This window comes from Bubalus kerabau, chromosome 12 (assembly GCF_029407905.1).
Source record: "Bubalus kerabau isolate K-KA32 ecotype Philippines breed swamp buffalo chromosome 12, PCC_UOA_SB_1v2, whole genome shotgun sequence".
NCBI lineage: Eukaryota > Metazoa > Chordata > Mammalia > Artiodactyla > Bovidae > Bubalus > Bubalus kerabau.
Genome location: NC_073635.1, coordinates 36,214,754 through 36,238,949, shown reverse-complemented (window position 1 = coordinate 36,238,949; position 24,196 = coordinate 36,214,754). Strand labels below are relative to the sequence as shown.

At 41.5% G+C, this 24,196-nt stretch overlaps 2 protein-coding genes across 5 annotated transcripts in view; one reads left to right on the top strand and one right to left on the bottom strand.

Annotated features, from left to right (window-relative positions):
* The window catches only part of XPO4 (exportin 4), an 89,891-nt gene that overhangs the window by 64,762 nt on the left and 933 nt on the right, over window positions 1–24,196 (bottom strand). Inside the window, exons 1-5 of one of the 4 annotated variants that reach the window (XM_055542568.1) lie at window positions 9,345–9,450; window positions 6,175–6,278; window positions 4,247–4,400; window positions 3,997–4,138; window positions 119–257 (exon numbers count right to left, since the gene is read on the bottom strand). In XM_055542568.1, coding sequence (XP_055398543.1) covers window positions 119–257; window positions 3,997–4,091 — 234 coding nt within the window. In that variant the 5' untranslated portion in view covers window positions 4,092–4,138; window positions 4,247–4,400; window positions 6,175–6,278; window positions 9,345–9,450. Of the gene's footprint in view, window positions 1–118; window positions 258–3,996; window positions 4,139–4,246; window positions 4,401–6,174; window positions 6,279–9,344; window positions 9,451–11,212; window positions 11,357–24,196 lie in introns of those variants that run through there. The other 3 variants (XM_055542567.1, XM_055542566.1, XM_055542565.1) reach the window with 3 other exon arrangements.
* Window positions 19,128–21,055, top strand: LOC129624534 (mitochondrial import receptor subunit TOM6 homolog). Its single transcript, XM_055542577.1, has 3 exons — window positions 19,128–19,294; window positions 19,881–20,031; window positions 20,608–21,055. Exon 3 carries the CDS (start codon window positions 20,665–20,667, stop codon window positions 20,887–20,889), a length of 225 nt encoding a protein of 74 aa, XP_055398552.1. The 5' UTR covers window positions 19,128–19,294; window positions 19,881–20,031; window positions 20,608–20,664; the 3' UTR covers window positions 20,890–21,055.

Here is a 24,196-nt window from a genome sequence, read left to right as displayed (position 1 = left end):
TTGATTTATCAGACTGTGCCTTTTTTTTTTTTTTAAATGTAGATACCCATTACTGTTGCTGTAACAGTATTAGTGTAATACAAAATAAAACTTAAATATTTACAAATAGCACACTTACCACAGTGGGGTTGCCACTACTTATCAACTGGCTGACTTCATGAAAAATGCTTTTGCAGTCAATTGATTTATCTAATGATCCTCGTTTTACAATTACTGCTACTGCTAATAGAATCTGTTCCCGAACATACTTTTGGAGGCTGTAAAACATAAAAATCATTGTGAAAACTTTTACACAAATCCAATATAAAAATACTCCCAGATTGCTCGCTGTGACTGCAGCTGCTGGCAGCACGGCTCACAACTAAGGTGGCGTGCTCCTGGTCACACACTGGTCTACTGCAGAGTCCGGGGCTCGAATCCACACTCCAGCAGTGACGGTTATATGACCCTGGGCAAGCCCCTTCACACTCAGAGCCTCAGTCTCCTCATGAAATGGGAGTAAGAGTAACAGGGTTGTCACAACAAGGACTGCCCACTCTCAGCTTCGCAGCCCATGCACACTAAGCGCCATGGCAACTCTGGGCAACCCTGCCAGAGAGACACGCTGTGGCCTCGTCTCCATCTCCATCATAGCTAATATGGAAAGCTAACGTGCTAGCTAGCCAAGACACAGCACTATGAAAACATACACACTCTTAAAAACCTATTTGTACAGACAGGAACACGAAAAAAGTCTTTGTATCTAAGTTCTGTTCCTCAGTGTGGTGGCAGAAACACCTGTCTCAGATGAAGCCTCCTACAAAGCCCGTTGAGCCACAGGGGCATACAGACTTAACTGTCTTTTCACAACCGTTTCTTAAAAGGAAGGCTTGGAAAACCTAACTCTGAACTTCATAACCCAGCCTCTAGAACTTCACACAGATTCAACAACCACGTGCCCCTGGGACAAAACCCAAACTCCCCAACGGGGCTTGTGGCAGTAGGACCCGCCCCAGCCTCCCCAACCCCTTGCCATCCAGCACAAGAACTAACAGCGCTTGCTCTACTCTGAAAGGTGTCCCCGTATGGACATAAAAGGTAGAGCCCCCACTTTTAAGGTGGTTCCTGGGCCTCCCTCCATCTCAGCCCCTCCACTCACTCTCACAACTGCAGGGCCGGCCCCCTAAACACCTCTCTCTGCACCCGGCTGGTCATCCCGAGGAGGGCTCCCTACACCACACACAACACGAAGTGTCTGTTTCTGCGGGGGTTAACTGTGTCTCCCTGGTTGGCTGCCATGCCGAGCACGCTGCTGTGGTACCATGGAAAAAGCACACTGCCTGCCACACAACAGGCATTTATCAGACATTCATCCAAATGAACAAACATATCTTGCTCTGTCAAGAATGAAGAGAAAAACATTCCTTCAAAATAGACCTGAAGGATTCATTAAGCAAATAAAAGCAAAGACCCTACTGTGTGCAAGAATGTGAGGTGACCAAGGGGGATGTTTGTACTTCTGGGGGACACAATAGTTTGAAACAATGACTGCCACTAGAAAGGTACACAGAGCTAGTTTTAAAGCTCACTGCTGGGACTCTTTACAACCCAATGGACTGTATGCCACCAGGCTCGTCTGTCCACGGAAAAATTCCAGGTAAAAATACTGGAGTGGGTAGCCTTTCCCTTCTCCAGGGGATCTTCCCAACCCAGGGATCAAACCCGTGTCTCCTGCACTGCAGGCAGATTCTTCACCATCTGAGCCACCAGGGAAGCCCAAATCACTAGAGAACAATAATACCCAACATTTATTAAGTGCTTATGACCTGTCTTTATATAAACTAACTCCACAAAATAATACATCTAATCCTCACAATCTTTTGAGTAAAGTACAGCTATTCACTCTATTTAATAATCAGACAACTAATGCACAAAGACGTTAATTTGCCCAAGGCCACGGAGTTAGTAAGGGGCACAAGGGGGACTCGTAGTTCCGTTCTCAATCACTATGCTATATGCCTCTAAAAAGTGTACCCTGCATTTCACTCATAGATTGGAGGAAACAATAGAAAAGAAAGGAAAACAGTGGTGCCTGCAGTGGGAGATATACAACAGCACGTATGTATTAGTCTATAGTCCCTAACCTGTAGCTCTCTACCCATGTGGCACACCAAAAGCTTTAACTTGACCCTGATCCACTCACAGCACATTCTATAAGATTAAAACGTCTGTGACATGAAAGTCCAAAAGAGGCAGAACTGATTTAGATTAAACGAGACACAACAACTAAATACAACATATAATCTGTGGTTAAATCCTGAATCCAAAAGTAACCTACAAAAGATAAAAGGGATATAAGCAGCACTATTCAGACAACTGGGAAGGTCAGAATTATAGTGAATAATGTAAATACAGAGTTATATCAAGAGCGCTGAGATGATCTAAGGAGAGCTGCACTGCGGGGTTTAGGGGTGGGAGTCACTGAATCGCTGGCTGAGCCTCTGCTAGGGAGAAGGCACAGCACTCCTCTTTCCACTTGGCTGAACACTTTTTTCCCCAAAAAGTAAATGTGGGAGACAATATATAAGTGAACTATTTCCATGTGGAACCCGACAATCAACTCTAAAATAGCCCCTCAACTCACTGGAATTATTATGGTGAGATGATTTTGGATAACACAAGAGATGACATGCACACACAACTGAAATCTGCCAAGCTGAAAGGCGGGGTGAGTGGGCACGTACGGGTGGGGAGGTGGAGACCCGTGATAAATGAGCAGCTCCAGGTTGGGGTGGGGGCCGTCTGTGTGTGTATATGGCGGGAGGGGGTGGACTGTGATACATGAGAGACTTCAGGGCAAGTTGACAACAACATCCAAAAGGGTTCATTAAACAACAAATTTAAATAAAGGAAGAAAAACAGCATGAAGGAGAAGAGAAAGGTCTGAAACAGGAGCGAGTTTTCCTTATGCTGTTAAAACTGAAACAAATAAGCCACACCCTCACTTGGAGACAAGCACCTTTGCTCATCCCTGGAACATGTTATCCTTCCAACCTATGATGCTAACAGGCTGAGTCACACTTGGGGTTTTTCTCTTGTGCATTCTTCTACATGAAGCACTTACTAGCACTTTACTGGGTGCTAAGTACTGTGAACTCAGAGACTGCTAGTGAACTGAGCAGGAACAAAGCCACACAGAACATGTGGACATATCTTTTAGGCTGTGTGCATCTCTGTCACCAAGACCAGCATCCTTAATCACCAGCAGTTCTCACTATGTAACAGTTCTGCATTGAGTGTGAAAATAAATATCTGTGCAAAAAGTGTTCAACTGCACACAATGTACAATGCCTCTCCTTAGGAGACTTGGTATTGAGGGGATTTAAAATAAAAAAAAAGATATACAGTAAATGAATTTCTCCCAAAACCTGTATGGCCAGTAGTTTTCCTCATTTGTTTCTAAACCATACAGGCAATGAATTCACACAATCTTTAAAATTTTTAAACAATACAATGTGTATAATATAAAAAGAAAACTCACTCTCACCCCATTCCTCAGACCTGACCCCTCTCCACAGGAAACTTAAAAAGAATGCGGTGCTTTCGGCTCTACAACCTTCCCAACACTGCCATCTCTATGTACACGTTAATGGTGCCTGACTTCTCCCAACCCTCATGGCTACTCACCTATGTCTTATAATATACACCAAGAACCAAAAGAAGCACAAGCATAAAGGATTTTCGACCTAGTCAAAGATCAACTTTTATTTATAAACAAAATTCTGGAACTAAACAACAAAAAGCCCTAACATCCAAGCACAATCTATTCAAAGAAATGAAACCCAGTGTCACAAGCTTATAGTAAAAAATCTCCCATCATTAAGTTCCAAAACAACCTACAATCACGTGTACGTAAATTTTTAAGATATGAGCCCACACAGAGCTTAACCATAAACATCAGTGACTGAAAAGCAAAGGAAAACCCAGCCCGAGGATGAGCTGAGAGCAGGTACTCACTGAGGCCTCTGCAGGACGTAGGTCAGGAGGAAGGTGCGTAGGGACTCGATACTGGCCTTCTCCAGCAGAATCCACTCTCGGACCACGGCCTCCATGATGGCTGTGGCAGCTTGGAAGAGGACATAGTCCACTTTACTTGTTTCTGGGGAGGAAACCAGACACCGTCTTTAAACAGCAGCCCACCTTCCCCTGCGCATTCTGCGTTTATTAATTTTAAAGAGAACTTTCAGACAAGGAAGGAGATGGTTACCTGTTCCTTTTTTATCCAGTGACCTTGCTCTAGCACCACAAAGAGGTTAGTTCCTCTCAGAAGACACCTCAGGCAGGTGGCAGCTAGTCACCGATCACAATTGTCACAAACTTTCCTCACCTCTCTTCAACTGTTACTTCCAAAGCATGAAGAACTAAAAAATAACACAGCTTTAACAAAAATAAAATAAAAATAGAAAGCAATCAGAAAACATTCTGAGATTCTCACCCTGTGCAAAACAGAACTTTGTATCTGAAGAGAATCTGACAAATGAGCCTCTGAACATTACTATCTATGACGAGCCATGCTGTCAAGATATCTCAAGTTTGTTACGTAATTAAGCTTTGAGCAGGATGGCCCATCTCCAATAGCAAGTTCAGAAATGAGCACAATCACATTCAGGTTCTTTTCCTCAAAATGTTTAAAAAATAAAAAAGTCACATTTACACAAGGTGAGAAGTTCTTGTGAATTTTCTGATTGCAGTAGTGATCAAACTGAGTAAAATCCCAAAGCTACACTCAGAAAAATTCCAGCTTTAATGAGCAAGTTACAGCATCTGCACTGAACCCGCTTCTGAGGGGAAACCAGACACCATCTTTAAACAGCAGCTCATCTTCCCCTGCGCATTCTGCGCTTATTCATTTTAAACAGAACTTTTAGACAAGGAAGGAGATGGTTATCTGTTCTTTTTTTACCCAGTGAACTGAAACTGAATCAGGAGAGTTAAAAAAAAAAAAATAGAAAATTAACATACTGAAGAAACGCTTTACATTAATTTTCTATTTTTTTCTTTTATTCACCAACACCACTATTATCGGTTTCCAAAGCAGCAGCATCAAAAGGGAGAGACAGTCAAAATGAAGTCAAGAAAAAGTAGAAATTTTCTGAAGCTCTACAAAATAACCATCATGTGCAACCCATACAGAGTCTGATCTGACTCCGGGTTTCTGCCAAGATCACTGCACAGGAGCGCCTGAGGCCCAAGAGACACTTGTAGGCACAGAACAGCACCTACAATGACTTCTCAGAAAAGCATGAAGACACGGGCAGGCACATCATTTTCTCCGCTTTTCAAGTGCAGACCATTTACAAGTATTACAAGTGATCTCGACACAATTTTCTATAGAAGTGTTCAAAGAAAGGTATGCCTACGTCAATTCCTATCATACTAGGCTACAGTGGGGGGGGGGGGGTTTGAAAATATCAAAACTAGTAAGAGGAATCAATCTGGACCTTTTTTTTTTTTTGATTAGTCCATGCCATTTTAACATGAATTCTAATCGAAATGGTAATCAGAACTCACAAAATTTTAGAAAACTTAAAATACAATGAATAAAGCAATAGTGTCCAAAAATGTAAACCTATCCTAAAAAGATGCATTTAAAGTTCTAGTAGGAAAAAAAAAAAGTGTTTTAGTCAAAGAGGACTTGAAACAGAAACCAGTGCTATTTATTTAGCTCACTAAGGAGAAATATGGTACTGCCTCATAAAAGTAATTCAAATCATCTACTATAAACCTCTTCTTAAAACGATGGTTATTTGCCTATCTGCACTTTTCACTGCAATGTAAAGTTTTTAAGGACCTGCAATCCTTAACCACGGATTTGAACAGGGAAGCAATATTGTAGGGACTCACAGAATTTTAGAAACAGAACCCTGCAGAGATTCCCTAATCTGATCCCTGCATGTCACAGCTGAAGAAGCTGTCGCACCGAGAGACAGAGGAGACTGAGGCCCGCGTGGCTGGCCCTGTCTGTTGGGTGATGTGGGCCTGCCCTGAAAGCAGGTGCCAGGAGGCCCGGCAGGCACTCCTGCTTCTTGTGACCACTGAACATGCTCCTGTCTAACTGTGCTTACAGTCTAGCCTTTTTCTTCCCCGTCCCCTTGTTTGCAATTGTAAGGGGACAATTACAGATAAATGACATACAGAAGTTTTCAAGAGAACTCTTTTCCTTAGGTAGCTGTTTGGTATCAAATGAAGATCTCTGTACTACTATTCCTGTAAGAAAATGTCTCTAAGAAAGGAGGAATCTGAAAAAAAAAAAAAAAGAAAGAAAGTCAGATTCCAGATTTAAAAGTAGTTTTCCTAACTTAATAAAAAGTTCTTTCTCATAAACACTGCCTTTGGCCTTCCTAAACTGCACTTAAACATAACAGAAGCATGCAGAAGACAGCAGCCAGAACTCTGCAAGCCTGCTGGCAGCAGGTGAGGCCTTCACACACACAGGAGCCTCCGTCTTGCTCTCCGCTGAGATGCTCAAAACTTCAAGGTCCCTGTGCAGAGCTCCCGGCTCAGCAGGAATCACTAGCACTCTCAAGGGTGACTTCCCACTGACTAGGACACTGTCTGAAAAATGACAAGTTAATTTAAGCCACCTTAGCAGGAAGCTTTTACTTCCTACCACAGTAACTCTCTCCAATAACAATTACATAAATAAAATTCAGGTGCATCTTGTCGGCCATCTGAAACCAGACACAGACAGGAAGACTAAAGAGAGAGCGAAACTGAGGGCCAGGAGCACCAGCACTGCCTTCCAGCATCCAGCAAGTGCACTGCCCTCCCCGCTGGGGCTGCTGTCCAAAGCAAAGGCCACGTAAGCCTCCTGGTGACACATGCACACTAACAGCAGTAAGGCTCAGATTTGCTCTCTCTCTGATGTCTCTGAGATGAAAAATGAGAGAAATCTTTTTCTCCTGGAGAGCTCCAAAAGTGCGGGACCCACTCAGGTCTTGGGGGGGATTTCTTCAACAAGAGCAGAACGCACAGGTTTCCCGAAGGAACATCTGACCCTACAAAACTAGTAAATTCCTAAGTGCCAAAGACTTCTGAGGCAAAAAAGTCAGAAAGTGCCCTTCTAACAAAACGCAGAAGCATGCAACATGCACGCAAGTGCACACACACAGAAAAGAGCAAAGAAATTAAAGCTACAATGAAAACAAAAGCTTAAGACGAGAAAGAAATGAGGAAAAATAAGAAATAACAAAACTTAAGTAAGAAGAGAGAAAGAAGAATTTTAAAAGGCTAGAAAAAGGAAGCATCCAAGAGAAAGCCTCCCCTTCATCAGAACCTACCACCCAGACACTCCACACAAGTGACCTATATCCCGAAACAAGAACGTGAAAACCCTGGATTGCGATCGACTGCCACGTGCATGAGAAGTCTTCTCAGAGGAACTAACGTTTCTGGGCTGGTGGCAACTGGGTAAGGAGTTAAGCTTTCCGTGAAGTTCAGACGTCAACATTAATGTAACACCGGGCTTTGCAGTACATTAATGATTATGCTTGTAACACATGCACCCAACTTTTAAATAGTTACGTCTCAAAACCCAAAATGCTTTCAGTAGCGTGGCCAGAACTAGCAATACTCTTCTTTCGAAATTTTTATCAGAAAAACAAAAGTATTCTAAAACAAGCTCAAGTCATAACAAAGCAATAATTCTTCATAAAATATACATACTCTAAAAAGCAAAGAGTGGTAAACAAACATACTCTAATAACATACTTATCACTGAGACCGGTATTTCCCAGCCAGTACAGAATGATAACCGAGTCATGGCCAGAAGTCGGATGAGACACCACAGGGACCTGCTAATGCAGTTAGGCCGAACCTCGAAAGCCAGGCTTGGATCACCTGAGCTTTTCTCCCTCCACTGACACTGACAGCTTCAAGGCCGTAAGGATGAAGAAGCAAGGCTCCCTCCAACTCTTAATGATCTTCAGTTTTGCTTCTTTTAATTTAATACTGAGTTAAATATTCTCCACATGGTAACAAGTTTTCTTAGTGTCAGAAACAAATTCAACCAAGTATAAAAATTGACTACTCAAAAAAAAAAAAAAAAAAAAAACCTGCCTCATTTAGAATTAAAGGTGAATATTAGACTGCTTCTCTAACTTAAGCTCTAACTCCTGGAGGGGACAGAGCCGCCTTTACCACCACTGCCAGCTCCGCACAGAGCACAGAGCACTTTTCAAAGGTTGTCTGACATGTGGTCACGCGGCAATGACCTTCACCTGACCTCTCGCCAAGCGCTTTCCCATGTTGCTATATCTGTGCCTCACTACAACTTAACACGGTCAAGTCCACTTAAGGAAATGGCATCATTATGCCCATTTCACAGATGGAAAAGGCTCCGAGGGGCAATGTGACTTCCCGAGCTGCTTCCGGGCTGCAGGTACCCCGGTGCCCAGCCCTTCCACCGAAGGCCCTGACCCGGAAAGCACTGCGCACGGAGACCGACTGTGGGCTATTTCCCAGAGCGCTGGGGGCTAGCGGATTAGCCTTCCTAAAGCACAAGAACACAAGGTAGATTTTTCAGCTCCTAACACTCAACTAACCAATTCTGTAGTCATGGACACCTCAAACAGGCTTCCTTTCAGAGCCCCCAATAGGGATTACAAAAAATGATTCCAAATAAGAAAAACAGCCAACAAAAATCAGGTCATAAAATAACTAAACAATGAAATCTCTCTTATAATAATTGAAAAATATCTAAGCGGCAAAGAGAATGCCATCTTTGAACAAGTTATAACTGCTGTTATTACTTTTAAAGGAAAGAGATCACTCTCTACGTATGTCAGATATAAGGTACAAACAAAACATTTTTTACAAGAGTAAAAAACTCAATGTTTCATTTTATGACATACAATGAAGAACCCACACAGAACTGACTAATATTCACTACATGAGCTGAGTACAAACTATTATATATGGTTTTTAAAAAACTAAAAAAAACAACTAAAAGAAACTGTAGAAATCTCCATCTTAACTTTAAAACACTGGGATGAATTACAGTGCATTTCCTGTAAGTGATATCATACTTGAAAACAACAGAAAAAACATTCGATTTTCCTCCCAACATTATAAGCCTTGACATTATGGCCAATAATAAAACAACTTACTGAGTGCGATACTTAGAGAAGGAAAATCCAAAGCAAAACCAAAGTTTTCTCTCTGGCCTTATGGAATATCTTTAAAGTCACTCCAGTGGAATGACTAATGGAAATTTTAACTGTACAAACCTGCTTATTTTTAAATGAATTCAAACATCTAAAGTTCAAGATAGAAAAATTAGGCATTTTTAAAGTAAATACACTTACCCAAAATATGCTTGCAAACTGCAAACGGTGATTTTGACTTCCTAAATGATAAGAATATATGCTCAGCATGCTGGCGCTGCTCAGTGTTAACCATGGAAGGTGGTGCCTTGAGAGTTAAACACAAACACAGAGCACACTTGTTTAATAAGGAAGCTTCAACAACAGCAATCCTTTTACCCACAACAACAGAAAATATTTTTACTTTTGGAGACAACAGGAGGACAAATTCCTGCTTAAGAACTACAATATTAAACATTATAATAAACACCTAAAATACATCTTCAAGAAAACAGAAGAAACTCCTGGCAAGGTTTCAATCAAGTTGCCTAACATTTTAGAAAGGTAGATACTTATTTTACATTTTTTGGTAAACTTTTTAAAAAACATAGCTAATATTATCTTTTATTCCCAAATATACCATTCCATTTAAAGTGATGCAGTTCAAATCACTTCTAATAGGCACAGGTGAAACTGAATCCAAAGTTACTAAAACTTGATTTCTAAAAATGATCTTTTAAGATAGTCTGCTCAGGTCTTCAAGTTCCATTTTGTTCTAACAATATTTCTTTCAAAGACAGTATCTTCTGAACCAGCCTGACCTAAAACATACATTCCCATTCCACGGTTCGGTTATCTTTGACTTCACTGAGACCCATCTGAAGCTTAGAAGGAGAGACTGGCTTGTACAACATACAGATTAAAATATCATATTCCTCAATTGGGGAAGTGGGGGAGGTGGCAAGAAAATGAACCTCTGTTGCTATAACCAATATACATTGGGGAAATCACTTCAAGTGTATTCAAAGACCAAGAAGATGAAAAACATTTTGCCACATACATTAAATCAATACTCAATATAAAGTCTATCAACTATGCAACATTAGTCACTCTATTTTCAGTTAAAATAGCTTTTAAAAATCCAAGAAAAGTCAACTAACTTTGATTCTCTTGCCTAAAGGAATTCTAATTAGCTAAAGCCAGTTCAGACTACTATTCCTAATGATACAGCACCCTCTACAGCTCTCCAGGTAAAAATGAAAACATTTCCACTAAAAAACTATGGTAATTAGAGAACAAGGATTACGCTATACAGCACAGGGAATTACAGCCCTTATCTTGTAATAACCTACAATGGAGTATAATCTACAAAAACACTGACTATACTGTACGCCTGAAACCAACACTGTAAATCATCTATGTATCAGTCTTTTTAAAAGAACTGTGTTACATTCAATTCTGTTTTGTTTTTCCCCCTAATTTTGGCTGCACCAGGTTTCAGTTGCAGCACTCAGGATGTTTAGTTACAGCAGGTGAACTCTTAGTTGCAGCATGCAGGATCTTAGTTTCAACCAGGGATCAAACCCGCATCCCCTATATTGGAAACACAGCGTCTTAGCCACTGAACCATCAGGGAAGTCCCCTTGAATATTTTTAAAGGCTTTATTAATAAAATATTGTGAACAGCTAACTATGCTAAACATAAATTTTTTTCATTTGCAAATTCTTTGTTCCACCATTTTCCCTAATTCAAGGAGTTCACTGTGCTTTCACAAGACCCTTCATCTGCTGACTATGACCTGAATACACAGCATGCTAAACACTACCACCACCTGCTATACTGTTTACGAATACAAGTTCTACAAACAAAACAGCTCCCAAAGTTAATGATCCCGGGACAGCCTAATATCATACACTTAATAAGATACAAGTCTGAATACAATTTTAATATAACATAAAAAATGAATTCTATTTTTAAGTTCAAATGATGAATTACAAACTAAAAGCTTGTATTAACCACCTGGTTGAACATTATCATACAAACAATAAAATCATCAAGTCAATATGTTAAGGTACAAGATGGTATTCACTTTAATTTCTCAAAACTAAACTTTCAGATTCTTTCTCCTTGAAAATGAGTTTGTAACGGTTTCCAAATAACAAGTTATTATGAAGTTGTGAGAAACTTCTTTGTCTAAAAAAAAAAAAAAAAAAAATCCCCAGTGCCCGAAGATTCAACAGGCTGGGAGTCAAAACCAAACACACGCATCTCCCCAAGACCCCCAGGCAGCTCTGACCCAGAACGCCCTCCTCTTCAGAACGTCACCCTTCACAGCTGCTTCAGTCCCGTCCCTCTTTACCAGCCTCTCCTGACCTTCCCCTAGATGGAGCACAAGAGACGTCTCTACCCCACCTGGCACCACCAACACGTGTGAGCCCCCAGTACCTACATGTGGGAAGCTTCCATCACCCGACTCATCACAAGCTACTGCAGATATTCGCTGCCCTCTTTCCTTTCTCTACTGTTTCTGTGACACCAGAGCCCTCCTTTCACTCATCTCTAAATTCCGAGAGCCAAGTCCATGCACAAGCGAGAGGTGGGAACAGCACTGACACTGACTGAGTGTGGCGCAGGCAGCACAGTTTTCACCAGGCAGGTAGACAGGGATCTAGTCTTTCTGCTTACAACAGGTCAACTCTCTTAAAAATCCCTTACAGCCATCAGAAAGACCTGGTTTCTAATTATTTATCTGCAGCACAGCAGTTGGGAAGCCTTGGGCAAGGACCCCTCTCTGGTCCCCCCATCTAATAATGCTAAGGAATACACCTTATAATTGCTAAGAGAACTGTGGTTAAAAACGTGCTTATGGATCTCCCAAAATCAACCTACAGTAATTAAATCTTTTTGAGACTTAAACTGGAATTATATTATCTCAGAATATGACAAGGTGACCCAGACACATCTAAGAAAAGACAAACAGTCAAAATAATTTGGAAAAGGGGAGCTTTAGGGACTTATGCTAAATGAAATAAGTCAGACAGAGAAAAGCTAATACCTTATGGTCTCACTTACATGTGGAATATAACAACAACAAAATGCAAAACCCTAAGCATAAGATACAGAAAACAGAAATTGGTGGCTATCAGAAGCAGAAGGGGGGAGTGGTCAAAATGAATCAAAGTGGTTAAAAGGTACAAACTTTCAGTTCCAAAACAACTAAGCCCTGGGGGTGTAAAGCACTGCCTGGTGACTCCAACAACCATTCTGTTGGCTGTTTAGTCACTAAGCCGGTGTGACTCTGCAGCTCCAAAGTCTGCAGCCGCCAGGCTCCTATTCCATGGGATTTCTCAAACAGGAATACTAGAGTGGATTGCCTTTTCCTTCTCTAAGGGATCTTCTCGACCCAGGGATCAAGCCCAGGTCTCCTGCATTAGTAGGAGATTCTTTACTGCTGAGCCACCTGCTGCTGCTAAGTCGCTTCAGTCGTGTCCGACTCTGTGCAACCCCATAGATGGCAGCCCACCAGGCTCCCCTGTCCCTGGGATTCTCCAGGCAAGAATACTGGAGTGGGTTCTCATTTCCTCCTCCAATGCATGAAAGTGAAAAGTGAACATGAAGTCGCTCAGTCATGTCCGACTCTTAGCGACCCCATGGACTGCAGCCTACCAGGCTCCTCCGTCCATGGGATTTTCCAGGCAAGAGTACTGGAGTGGGGACTGCTTATCTGAATATTGCTAAGAGAACAGATCTTAAAAGTTCTCATCACACACACACACACACACACACACACACACACACACACACACAAATTATAAAAATATTTGGCAATGGATGTCAACCAGACTTATTATGGTGGTCACTTATCAATATACACAAATCATTATGTCATATATTTGAAACTAATATAACTTGGGTGGGGTTTTTTTTTGGCTATTTTTTGTTTGTTTTGTCTTTGGCCTCGTGACATGCAGGATCTTAGTTCCTGACCAGGGATCAAACCCTCGCCTGCTGCACTAGAAGCACAGAGTCTTAACCACTGGACTGCCAGGGAAATCCCTGAAACTAACATAATGTTAAATGTCAATTACACCTCAGATAAAAAGTAAATCACACTTGAGGCTCAAAAAAATAGCCATTTAAAAACATGCAGAAAAAGAATGATAAGAAGGGAATCTTATCCAACCAGATATAAATACTTAAAATAATAATTTAAGTGTCAACACTTCAGTTCAGTTGCTCAGTCGTGTCCGACTCTTTGCGACCCCATGAATTGCAGCACGCCAGGCCTCCCTGTCCATCACTAACTCCCGGAGTTCACCCAAACTCATGTCCATCTAGTCAGTGATACCATCCAGCCATCTCATCCTCTGTCATTCCCTTCTCCTCCTGCCCCCAATCCCTCTCAGCATCAGAATCTTTTCCAATGAGTCAACTCTTCCCAGGAGGTGGCCAAAGTATTGGAGTTTCAGCTTCAGCATCAGTCCTTCCAAAGAACACCCAGGACCGATCTCCTTTAGAATGGACTGGTTGGATCTCATTGCAGTTCAAGGGACTCTCAAGAGTGTTCTCCAACACCACAGTTCAAAAGCATCAATTCTTTGGTACTCAGCTTTCTTCAAATCCAATTCTCACATCCATACATACGGAAAAACCATAGCCTTGACTAGATGGACCTTTGTTGGCAAAGTAATGTCTCTGCTTTTGAATATGCTGTCTAGGTTGGTCATAACTTTCCTTCCAAGGAGTAAGCGTCTTTTAATTTCATGGCTGCAGTCACCACCTGCAGTGATTTTGGAACCCCAAAAAATAAAGTCTGACACTGTTTCCACCTCCAACACTTAAGGCATAATAATAATTTAAAACACAGTAAAAGAGCAGGAAAAAACAAACAATGGAACAGAGAGAATTCCCAGAAACTCATGAGATGCAACAAATTAGTGAAGACTAAACTTTATAATAAAAGGCAGTTCTATTTCCAGTTTTTTAAGGAATCTCCACACTGTTCTCCATAGTGGCTGTACTAGTTTGCATTCCCACCAACAGTGTAAGAGGGTTCCCTTTTATCCACACCCTCTCCAGCATTTATTGCTTGTAGACTTTTGGATCGCAGCCATTCTGACTGGCGTGAAATGGTACCTCATAGTGGTTTTGATTTGCATTTCTCTGATAATGAGTGATGTTGAGCATCTTTTTCATGTGTTTGTTAGCCATCTGTATGTCTTCTTTGATATTTTACCACATTTAAAAAAAATACAAGAAGGAAGATAACGCAACAGAGCCTTCCCAGGTGGTGCTAATGGTAAAGAACCTGTCTGCCACTGCAGGAGACTGAGGCACAGGTTTGATCCCTGGGTCGGGAAGATCCCCTGGAGAAGGACATGGCAACCCACTCTAGTATTCTTGCCTGGAGAATCCCATGGACAGAGGAGCCTGGCGGGCTACTGGCCATAGGGTTGCAGAGTCAGACACAACCGAAGCTACTTAGCATGAACATGCACAAGACAACAGAATTTTGAGGCGAAGTAAGAAAAACTTGAATATTCATAGACACAGACCTTGTTTGGATGGCAGTTACAAGGATATATACACAACTGCCTGAACTCCTCAAAATGGACACCCAAGATTTGTGAATTTTACTGTAAGTTAATACACCACAAACAAAATGTTTTAAAAACTCAATAGGCAAAATAAAAGACAGACTAGATACATTGAGAAGAAAATGAACACAGATATGAAAATTTATTTAGAATGAAGAAAGACACAAATATTAAGAGTCTTAGAGGACAAAATGAAGGTCAGTTCTCTGCCCTCCTGGGAGCCCCAGGAGCTGGCCCACAGACACCAGGCCCACAGCCTCCTCGCCCCGTCCTGGCCCCAGTGCCTCCTCTCCCCACCAAAGCCACAGCCCCCACAGGCTGCGTGCCCCCGCAGCCACAGTCCTCTCCAGTTCTTTGGTCTCCCTCCCTGCCCTGGACATATTGCGGGAGAAAGACAACATTATCTTTTTTTTTTTAAAAAAAGGAGAAACATGTTTAACAAATTAAGATCAATGACTAAATTTTTAGCAAAGTAGGAATGGATGGAGATTTCCTTAACCTGATACAAAGATCTTAAAAAAAAAAAAAAAAAAACTACAGCAAACATCAACTAATGTTGAAACAAAAAAGCTATTCCCTTTGAATTGTCAATAAACTGTCAGTAAACCATCAAGGTCCACTGGACTCAATTTTGGAGATTTCTTTTTAAAGCAGTTTTAAATTTGCAAGGCTTGATATTTCATGATTTTTACTTAGAGGTCTTCCAAAGAATAAAGGCAAATTCTATTTTTAAAAAACAAAATAAAACTCACTGTAATTTGAAGTCATTTATGTATCCACTGGACCCTTTTCTAAGATACAGAAGATGATCTTGGTGATCATATTTTTTCTATATCTTGAAAAATTTTGTTATTTCATCATTCTAAGGATTATTTCATCAGAACTCATCAATTATTTCAAATTATGCTAAGAAAAAACTAAAATAATAACCAAATTTTTAAAAAAGTGATTTTAAAGTCTCCTAGAAAAGTAATACAATAGTAAAATAAAAATAAATCAGCACCATTACATTATCCTCAGTTTTTTTTACTACATTGCTCAGAGTATAATATGATCTTCCTAGAAGGTCAAAATGAAACCTGGGAACACCATCTTTAAGCTTCATTCAATAGTGTTGAGAATTGAGGATTTTTCATTTTCTAACCATAATGACAAAGAGAAAAAAATTGATAAGGAAAGGCATTTCACAACTGAAATATAAATCAGAAGATGAATGCAAAAAGACACACAGCAGCATACTAAGCCCACACTGTCTGAAACAGCGGTGACTGGCCACATCTGCTGAAATTAAACGAAACTTCAAGAGGAAGGGGACATACATAGACCTCTGATCCATGTTGATGTAGGGCAGAAATTTTAAAACAATTATCCTCCAGTTAAAAATAATTTTAAAAATAGATGAAACAGAAAATTCAGTTCCCTGGCTGCACTAGCCACATTTCAAGTGCTTAACTTAACACCCCATGTGGCTGGTGGCTACCACACTGGACCACACAGAACATTCCTACCACAGCAGAGAGTTCTAAGGAACAACTCCACTAATGATGATAAAACTGATCATATAAGTGTAATCTCAGCCCTTGTCTTGAGATGGTGATACTCAAAATCAGTTGTTCTCAGCTAGGGCCACTGTGTGCCCCAGGGGGTGGCTAGCAATGTCTGGAGACACTTCTGGTTGCCACAAGTGGGAGGGGGTGCTGCTGGCAACAAGTGTAGAAAAGGCAGGGTTGCTGCTACAGGTCCTACAGTGCACAGCCCAGCCCCAAACACCAGGAGGGACAGGCTGAGAAACCCTGCCCCAGGTGGATTTTCTCAGACTCAAGAACCAGTGAGCGAACATACCTCCAAGGACAAAAAGGCAATTCAGAATTCTCATCCATTACACAGAACTACTTCATTACACGACGTTCTGTCACAAGAACCTGAACCAACATGTTTTGCTAAAAGGATATGTGACAGTGTCTTCTCTCTTATGATGTCTGTGTAAGAAAATCTGCTTGATACAGTTCATAAAATGATTCTACAGCAAGAAAAAGAATCAGAATAATAATCTAAAACAAATTAAAGATGGCTTCCCAGTTGGCTCAGTGGTAAAGAATCCACCTGCCAATACAGGAGACATGGGTTCAATTCCTGGGTCGGGAAGATCCCCTGGAGGAGGAAATGGCAGCCCACTCCAGTACTCTTGCCTGGGAAATACCATGGACAGAGGAGCCTGGCAGGGGTCAGAAAAGAATCAGTATTTACAGAGCAGAAGATGAAACCAAAGAGATACAGTCACACTTTACACCCGAGCTGCCCAAAATGCTGGCCACTGCCCCCATACAACTGTTTTAAAGTAAAAAACTCGGAGAAGGCAATGGCACCCCACTCCGGTACTTTTGCCTGGAGAATCCCATAGACTGAGGAGCCTGGTAGGCTGCAGTCCATGGGGTCGCTAGAGTCACGACTGAGCGTCTTCACTTTCACTTTTCACTTTCATGCACTGGAGAAGGAAATGGCAACCCACTCCAGTGTTCTTGCCTGGAGAATCCCAGGGACAGGGAAGCCTGGTGGGCTGCTGTTATGGGGTCGCACAGAGTCGGACACGACTGAAGCGACTTAGCAGCAGCAGCAGCAGCCAACTTCCCAAGAAGGTATTTTTTAGCTTAATGGTAATTTTCATTTTATTTTTAGATAATCAAATGCATAGCTCAGTTATGTTACCTTTACGTGTTTAAGGTAAACTCTTTTAAAGAAAGAGTTGAACTCTTTCCTAACTCTAACCTAATATGTTAGAGTTGAATCTTTGATAACTTTGTCTTTATCACAGACTCTGTACATATGTTAAAATTAACTCTTTATCAGATGTGTGTGTCACCGGCTGAATGACAGATGAAACATACTTATGGACATGAATGATATGCTTTGTAAAAAAGGTTTCAAGCTATTAGAAAGCATATTGTGTTTTTTAGAATCTTGTGTAATATTCTGTGATACTTTTATAGAACAATTCTGACTTCAGGAAAGTTTAGAAGCACTATTTCTTGAAATAAAAGGAGTTTAAACTTAAAAATAATAATAATAAAGTAAAAAACTCAGTTCCTCCTTTGCACCAGCCATCTTTCAAGGGCTCAACAACCACCTGTGGTTACTGGCTACCTCACTGGAGAGTGCAGATATAGAGGATACTTGAAGAGAAGACACTTGAAGAAATTTGATTAATTCATAAAATATTTACTAAATGCTTCCTATGAGATTACCTAGAGCCACATGCTTTCACACAATGTTATTTGACAGATTAATGTACAAAATAACAGCTATCACTTCTAGAGCACTTACTATGTACCAGGCACTGTATTAAACATGTTTCAAGTAAATGAAATCACTTAATCTATATATTAACTCCCTGGAAATAATATATTTTCCTATTTTGGAGATGAGGAAACAGGCACAGAGGTTAAGTGACTTGCCAAGTGTCACACATCTGGTCATGGGTGGAGCCAAGAAGAATCCAAACAGTTTGGCTCCAGAACCGCTATGTTTTCCTGCTGCTCAGTTCCTAAGAGTCATTACTTATGCTGCCTGGTCTAGCAATGGGGTGATTTTCTAGCATCTTATCTATGTCACTGTCATACTACTATTGTTTTCCAATTAGCTCTCTAATCCCTGCCACAAAGTTACAAAATATAGATAGACCAGCAGAAATGGGGTCAAAGAATTTTATATTTGGACATTTCTATATTTCATAAAATAGATATATTTTATACTTTTACATGGATATATTATGGACTAAAATAAAATTTCTACTAAGATAAAAACTCAGAAATTCTTAGCTTACACAAGCTGTTCAAGCTCCCCAGCTTCCCTCAAATACACATGCACTCTCTTTTACCAAGAGTCATCTTGGCATTAAAAATTTTTTGGAAGAATATTAACATATCCCTCTTCCACCCTAGCTTTATGCAGTGTCTCATCCTCTCTGTAGAACAACGTCGAAAGCCTCCTAACTGGTCTTCGGACTTAACCTCTTGCTTCTCTCAGGCCGATCTTCACACTGCTGTCACCCAGAGAAACCACAGAACTGGCACGGAATACTGCAGGGCGACCTTAGATCACCCACCCTGCCTATCCCCCTGGGTCCATCTCCCCTCCCCACCTACTCATTCCCTTCCTTCAACAAATATTACTGAGCAAATTATTAAGTGCAAACGAGGTTCCTGAGCTAATACATATTAGCATCCAGCCAGTGAGACCAACATTCATTCATTAATCACACAAACAAATGTAAAATCCCAGGTGGTGCAGATGTATCTAAGTTCAGGACAGGTGAGTCTCACCTTTCTGGGAAGCTAAGGAGGGCATTCCTGACACCTGAAGGATCAGGTAAGAGAGAGGAAAAGTGTTTCAGGCAGAGGGAGCAGGAACAAAAGGCTCTCAGACAAGACCAAGGACGGGATGGGAGATGGAAGGATGGAGAGAGCTCCTGTGCTGATTCAGAGAAAAGCGATGGGAGACGGGTCCTCGGAAACTGGAAAGATAGAAACTTATCCAGAGTCTTACAAAGAGAAAACGTAGTGAAACTTCAAACCCAGGTACTCTGTTTGGAACCCTCCCCTACAACATATTTCCATCCACAAATTACAATCAAACGTCTACTCTGTGCTAGGCAATGTGCTAGATGCTTCAGACACAAGTCAGTCAATGATAAGCAAAAACAAACAGAATCCGTGTTTCCCAGGAGCTCAAAATCCAGCAGAGGAGTCAATCACATAATCCACAAGTAGCATAAAACTGGAGGTGTCATCAATGTTACTAAAGCACACGGTGATATGAAATGAGCGTTTAATCTAGTCCAGAGTGCTCAGACTTGTTTCTGCCAAAGTAAACAACTACACTGAGATCTGAAATGCCAAACAGCCACTAGATACAAGCGGGAGAAGGCTGTTGCAAGCCAGGGGCGCACTTGCTTGGGAGGCTCAGGGAGGAGGGAGCTAATCCAATGTGATGGAGAGGTGCCAGTCTACAGAGCCCCGGGTCAGCTTCCCGAGTGTGTGACCAGGGTGGTAGCATCAGGCCCAGCTCTCTCCAAAGGGCCTCGACCTTAATGTGACACTCTGTGGTGGCCATCCTCAAATTCTTAACCATTTTATTCTTGAACCTGTATTTGAACTCCAACAGGACAATCAGAGTGCACAGGAGCAGTGAGGACAGGCACTCGTGAACATGCCTCTAGGAGGCCTGGGCACCCGGCCAAGGCAGCTGGAGTGGGAGCTGGGTCCAAGCGGCAGCAGCAGAAGGGCCCCACCAGCCTGCTGGTCCTGTCCCTAAGGTACCTGACAGATGTGAAATGCTTCAGACTGAACCTAATGTCAGGAACTCTGTCAAGACTTAAATCTTTTAAGAAAAAACATTCTGCAAGAATCATCAGCTCTAAACATACTGCAACTTATACTTGTAAATAAGTACTTTCAGTCCTCTGTATCCACAGATTCAATCAACTACAGATCAAAAATATTTAGGACAAAATCCCAGAAAGTTCCAAAAACCAAAACTTGAATTTGGGACTTCCCTGGCAGTTTAGTGGTTAAGACAGCATTTCCACTGCAGGGGCTGAGGGTTCAATCCCAGTGGGAGAACTAGATCCCACAGTCTACAACTAAGACATGGCGCAGCCAAATAAATATATTTTTTTAAAGGTCTCTATTCTCCTGTTTCCTCAGCATGTACAACATCATGCTTAGCACATGTGTACTGAAGACACTGTGTAGAATGAGTGAATGGCCAGAGACTGAATTCCAGAGCCAAATCATCTGTGTGACCATGGGCACACCAGTTACCATCTCTGAACCTCGGATTTTCTCATTTACAAAGTTTAAGAATAACTCTTCTCCCATCCACTTCACAGGGCTGATTTAAGAATCAAATAAAATGAAGCGTTCCTAAGGAGTGCAGAGGTGCTGCTATGGCTTCCAGTGGGGCCGGGGTGACTGCTGCGGGCTCAGCAAATGAAGCTCCCGAAATTCCAGACAAGGTGGGGGACTGGCTTCGGGGTGTCTACCGCTTCGCCACCGACAGGAATGACTTCCAGAGGAAACTGATTCTCAATTTGGGACTCTTTGCTGCTGGAGTTTGGCTGGCCAGAAATCTGAGTGACATTGACCTAATGACACCTCAGCCTGGGGTCTAGCCTGTGAAGACACATGGAACCCCTGTGCTGTACTAGACCCCTTCAAAAACAGCCTCCAATCTGTGACCATCACAAGACTTGCCCTGATGGCGGCTGAAGTTTGATTCAGATGGCACCTTCCCTTCCCTTCCCTGCCTGACTTCCTTTTCTTTGCTGAGTCCACTCAGGAAACAGGCAGGCTTCAGCTAAAGTGTTGTCTTCTGTTCTGTAAAATGCTATACATAGTTTCTAAGTTTCTGCAAGGGATGATCTTTGCTCTTGTCCTGAGAAATAATCTAATGGTATTTTAACAAATAAAGCACGTGTACACACACACACAAATAATCAAATAAAATGATGGACTTCCCTGGTGGTCCAGAGGTTGAGAATCTGCCTGGCAATGCAGGAGACACGGGTTCAATCCCTGATCCCAGAGGATACCACATGCTGTGGAGCAACTAAGACCGTGTAGAGCAACTTCTGAGCCTGTGCCCTAGGGCCCATGCTCCACAGGAGAAACCGCCAGTTCACTACAACTAGGGAGTAAGCCCACACCCAACAACGAAGTCCCACAGCAGCCAAAAAAAGAGAATCAAATAAAATGGAAAGAACTGTTCTACAGCACTACATTTTAGCCAATGCTTTTAAAATGTTAACCAAATTCCACAATAAAAACCATGAAAACCATTCATGAACCCCTCTCATTAAAGTTGCATTTAGATTCATTAAAATCTATTTCAGTTTTAAAACAAATTTAAAGTATCAACTAGGGGAGGGAGGGAGGGAAAGAAAAAAATAAATAAATAAAAAAAAAAATAAAGTATCAACTAATGTATGTGTTCTCCATTATTTTATATTATCACTGCACACACTCATTAAGGACAATCACAATAAACTGTGGAAAATTCTGAAAGAAATGGGAATACCAGACCACCTGACTTGCCTCTCGAGAAACCTATATGCAGGTCAGGAAGCAATAGTTAGAACTGGACATGGAACAACAGACTGGTTCCAAATAGGAAAAGGAGTACATCAAGGCTGTTACTCTGCTTATTTAACTTCTATGCAGAGTACATCATGTGAAACGCTGGGCTGGAAGAAGCACAAGCTGGAATCAAGATTGCCGGGAGAAATATCAATAACCTCAGATACGCAGATGATACCATCCTTACGGCAGAAAGTGAAGAAGAACTAAAGAGCCTCTTGATGAAAGTGAAAGAGGAGAGTGAAAAAGTTGGCTTAAAGCTTAACCTTCAGAAAACTAAGCTCATGGCATCTGGTCCCATCACTTCATGGCAAATAGATGGGAAAACAGTGGAAATAGTGGCTGACTTTATTTTTCTGGGCTCCAAAATTACTGCAGATGGTGATTGCAGGCATGAAATTAAAAGACGCTTACTCCTTGGAAGGAAAGTTATGACCAACCTAGACAGCATATTAAAAAGCAGAGACATTACTTTGTCAATAAAGGTCTGTCTAGTCAAGGCTATGGTTTTTCCAGTAGTCATGTATGGATGTGAGAGTTGGACTATAAAGAAAGCTGAGCACCGAAGAATTGATGCTTCTGAACTGTGGTGTTGGAGAAGACTCTTGAGAGTCCCTTGGACTGCAAGGAGATCCAACCAGTCCATCCTGAAGGAGATAAGTCCTGGGTGTTCAGGACTTATCTCCTGAACACTGGAAGGACTGATGCTGAAGCTGAAACTCCAATACATTGGCCACCTGATAAGAAGAGCTGACTCATTTGAAAAGACCCTGATGCTGGGAAAGATTCAGGGCAGGAGAAGGGGACGACAGAGGATGAGATGGTTGGATGGCATCACCAACTCAATGGACATGAGTTTGGGTAGGCTCTGAGAGTTGGCATTGGACAGGGAGGCCTGGTGTGCTGCAGTTCATGGGTCGCAGTCAGACGCGACTGAACTGAACAGTAAGTAACTGAAAGAGGTTTGACAGTCTTCAGTTAAGTTGCTCAATTGTGTCCAACTCTTTGTGACCCCATGGACTTCAGCATGCCAGGTAACCCCAAATAATTAGTTCACCTGCTTTCTATTCCCACTACCCCAAAGGCTAAAAACCAAGGGTTGGTAACAGATGAACCTGCGTTGGATTCCCCACTGTCTACCACTTTCTTTGAAAGTTTAGGTAAATTACTTAACATCTACATATTTCAGTCCCTTAGTCCATAAAATGAAAATGAAAGTAGTAACTACCTCACAGTTACTGATGATCAAATAAGGTAATACATGTGAAGTGGTTGGCATAGTGCCTCACACATAGTAAGCATTGGGAAAAATGTCAATTGTCACTCTTAAGATGGACTGCAGCTTCCATCTGGGAAACCACGCAGTCTCTCTTAAGCATCCACACTATCAAACAGTAGGTGGACTTTCTAAAAAGAAATTTTCTATTTTAATAACACTTTTTTCAATACTCTTCTCTGGAAAGATTTCAAGTATGTAAACAGAATCCAATACAACACACAGGAGAGGTGATGAGGCAGAGCAGAAAGAGACCCAGCTTTAGCGCCACAGATAGGAATTGTACACCTAATTCAGCCACTAAGTAATTATGTAACCTGGCTACTTAAGCTCTCTCTCAACCTTGTAAAGGGGTTGCAAGGATTAACAAAGTATGTAAAGCATCAAGCACAGTGTCTGGAGGGTGATATGCACTCAATTACTAGTATTTACTAGACTCTTCTCCCCTACTCCCTTACAGGTGATAAGAATAGCTTTGCAGGGAAGAGAAAAGGTCCTACCAAGCACAAATACTAACCAGTACTAAGACCAACAATGAAGGACAACTATTTTATATTAATCTCCATGAGAACTAAAGCAGTGTTTGAGGGGTAGGGGTGGGGGGGGGTCACATACTCCTTCTAAAGTCTAATGAAAACGAGGCCTCTACCTTATAGAAAATTTCCAGATATCTCAGGAAACGCTGTAAGTCAGAGATTTTAAGAACATGGTATTTAAGGGGAATAATAGCTAGTTTTTTTTTCTGGACTTAAGTTGCAAGAGTCTGAAAACGTTCCCTAAGTCACTTTTTGTGATAAAAACGATTCACCTAACTTCATTCATATTGCGGCAAGTAAACCCTGCTTTAATTAAACTTCTCGGCTTCATAAGCTAAATTTCATAAGCTATCTGGTCTTGGGTGTGAAAACAAAACTTGATAAAAGGAACTAAAAACTATATGAGAATTAGTTCAAATGTCTTAAAATGTGATGTAACCCGAACACCGAACCAAAAGGGGGTAAAAGGTGCAAAAAGGTACCGAAGATTGCTTCATCCAATTCTTAGGAAGGCTATTTGTCAATTCAAGG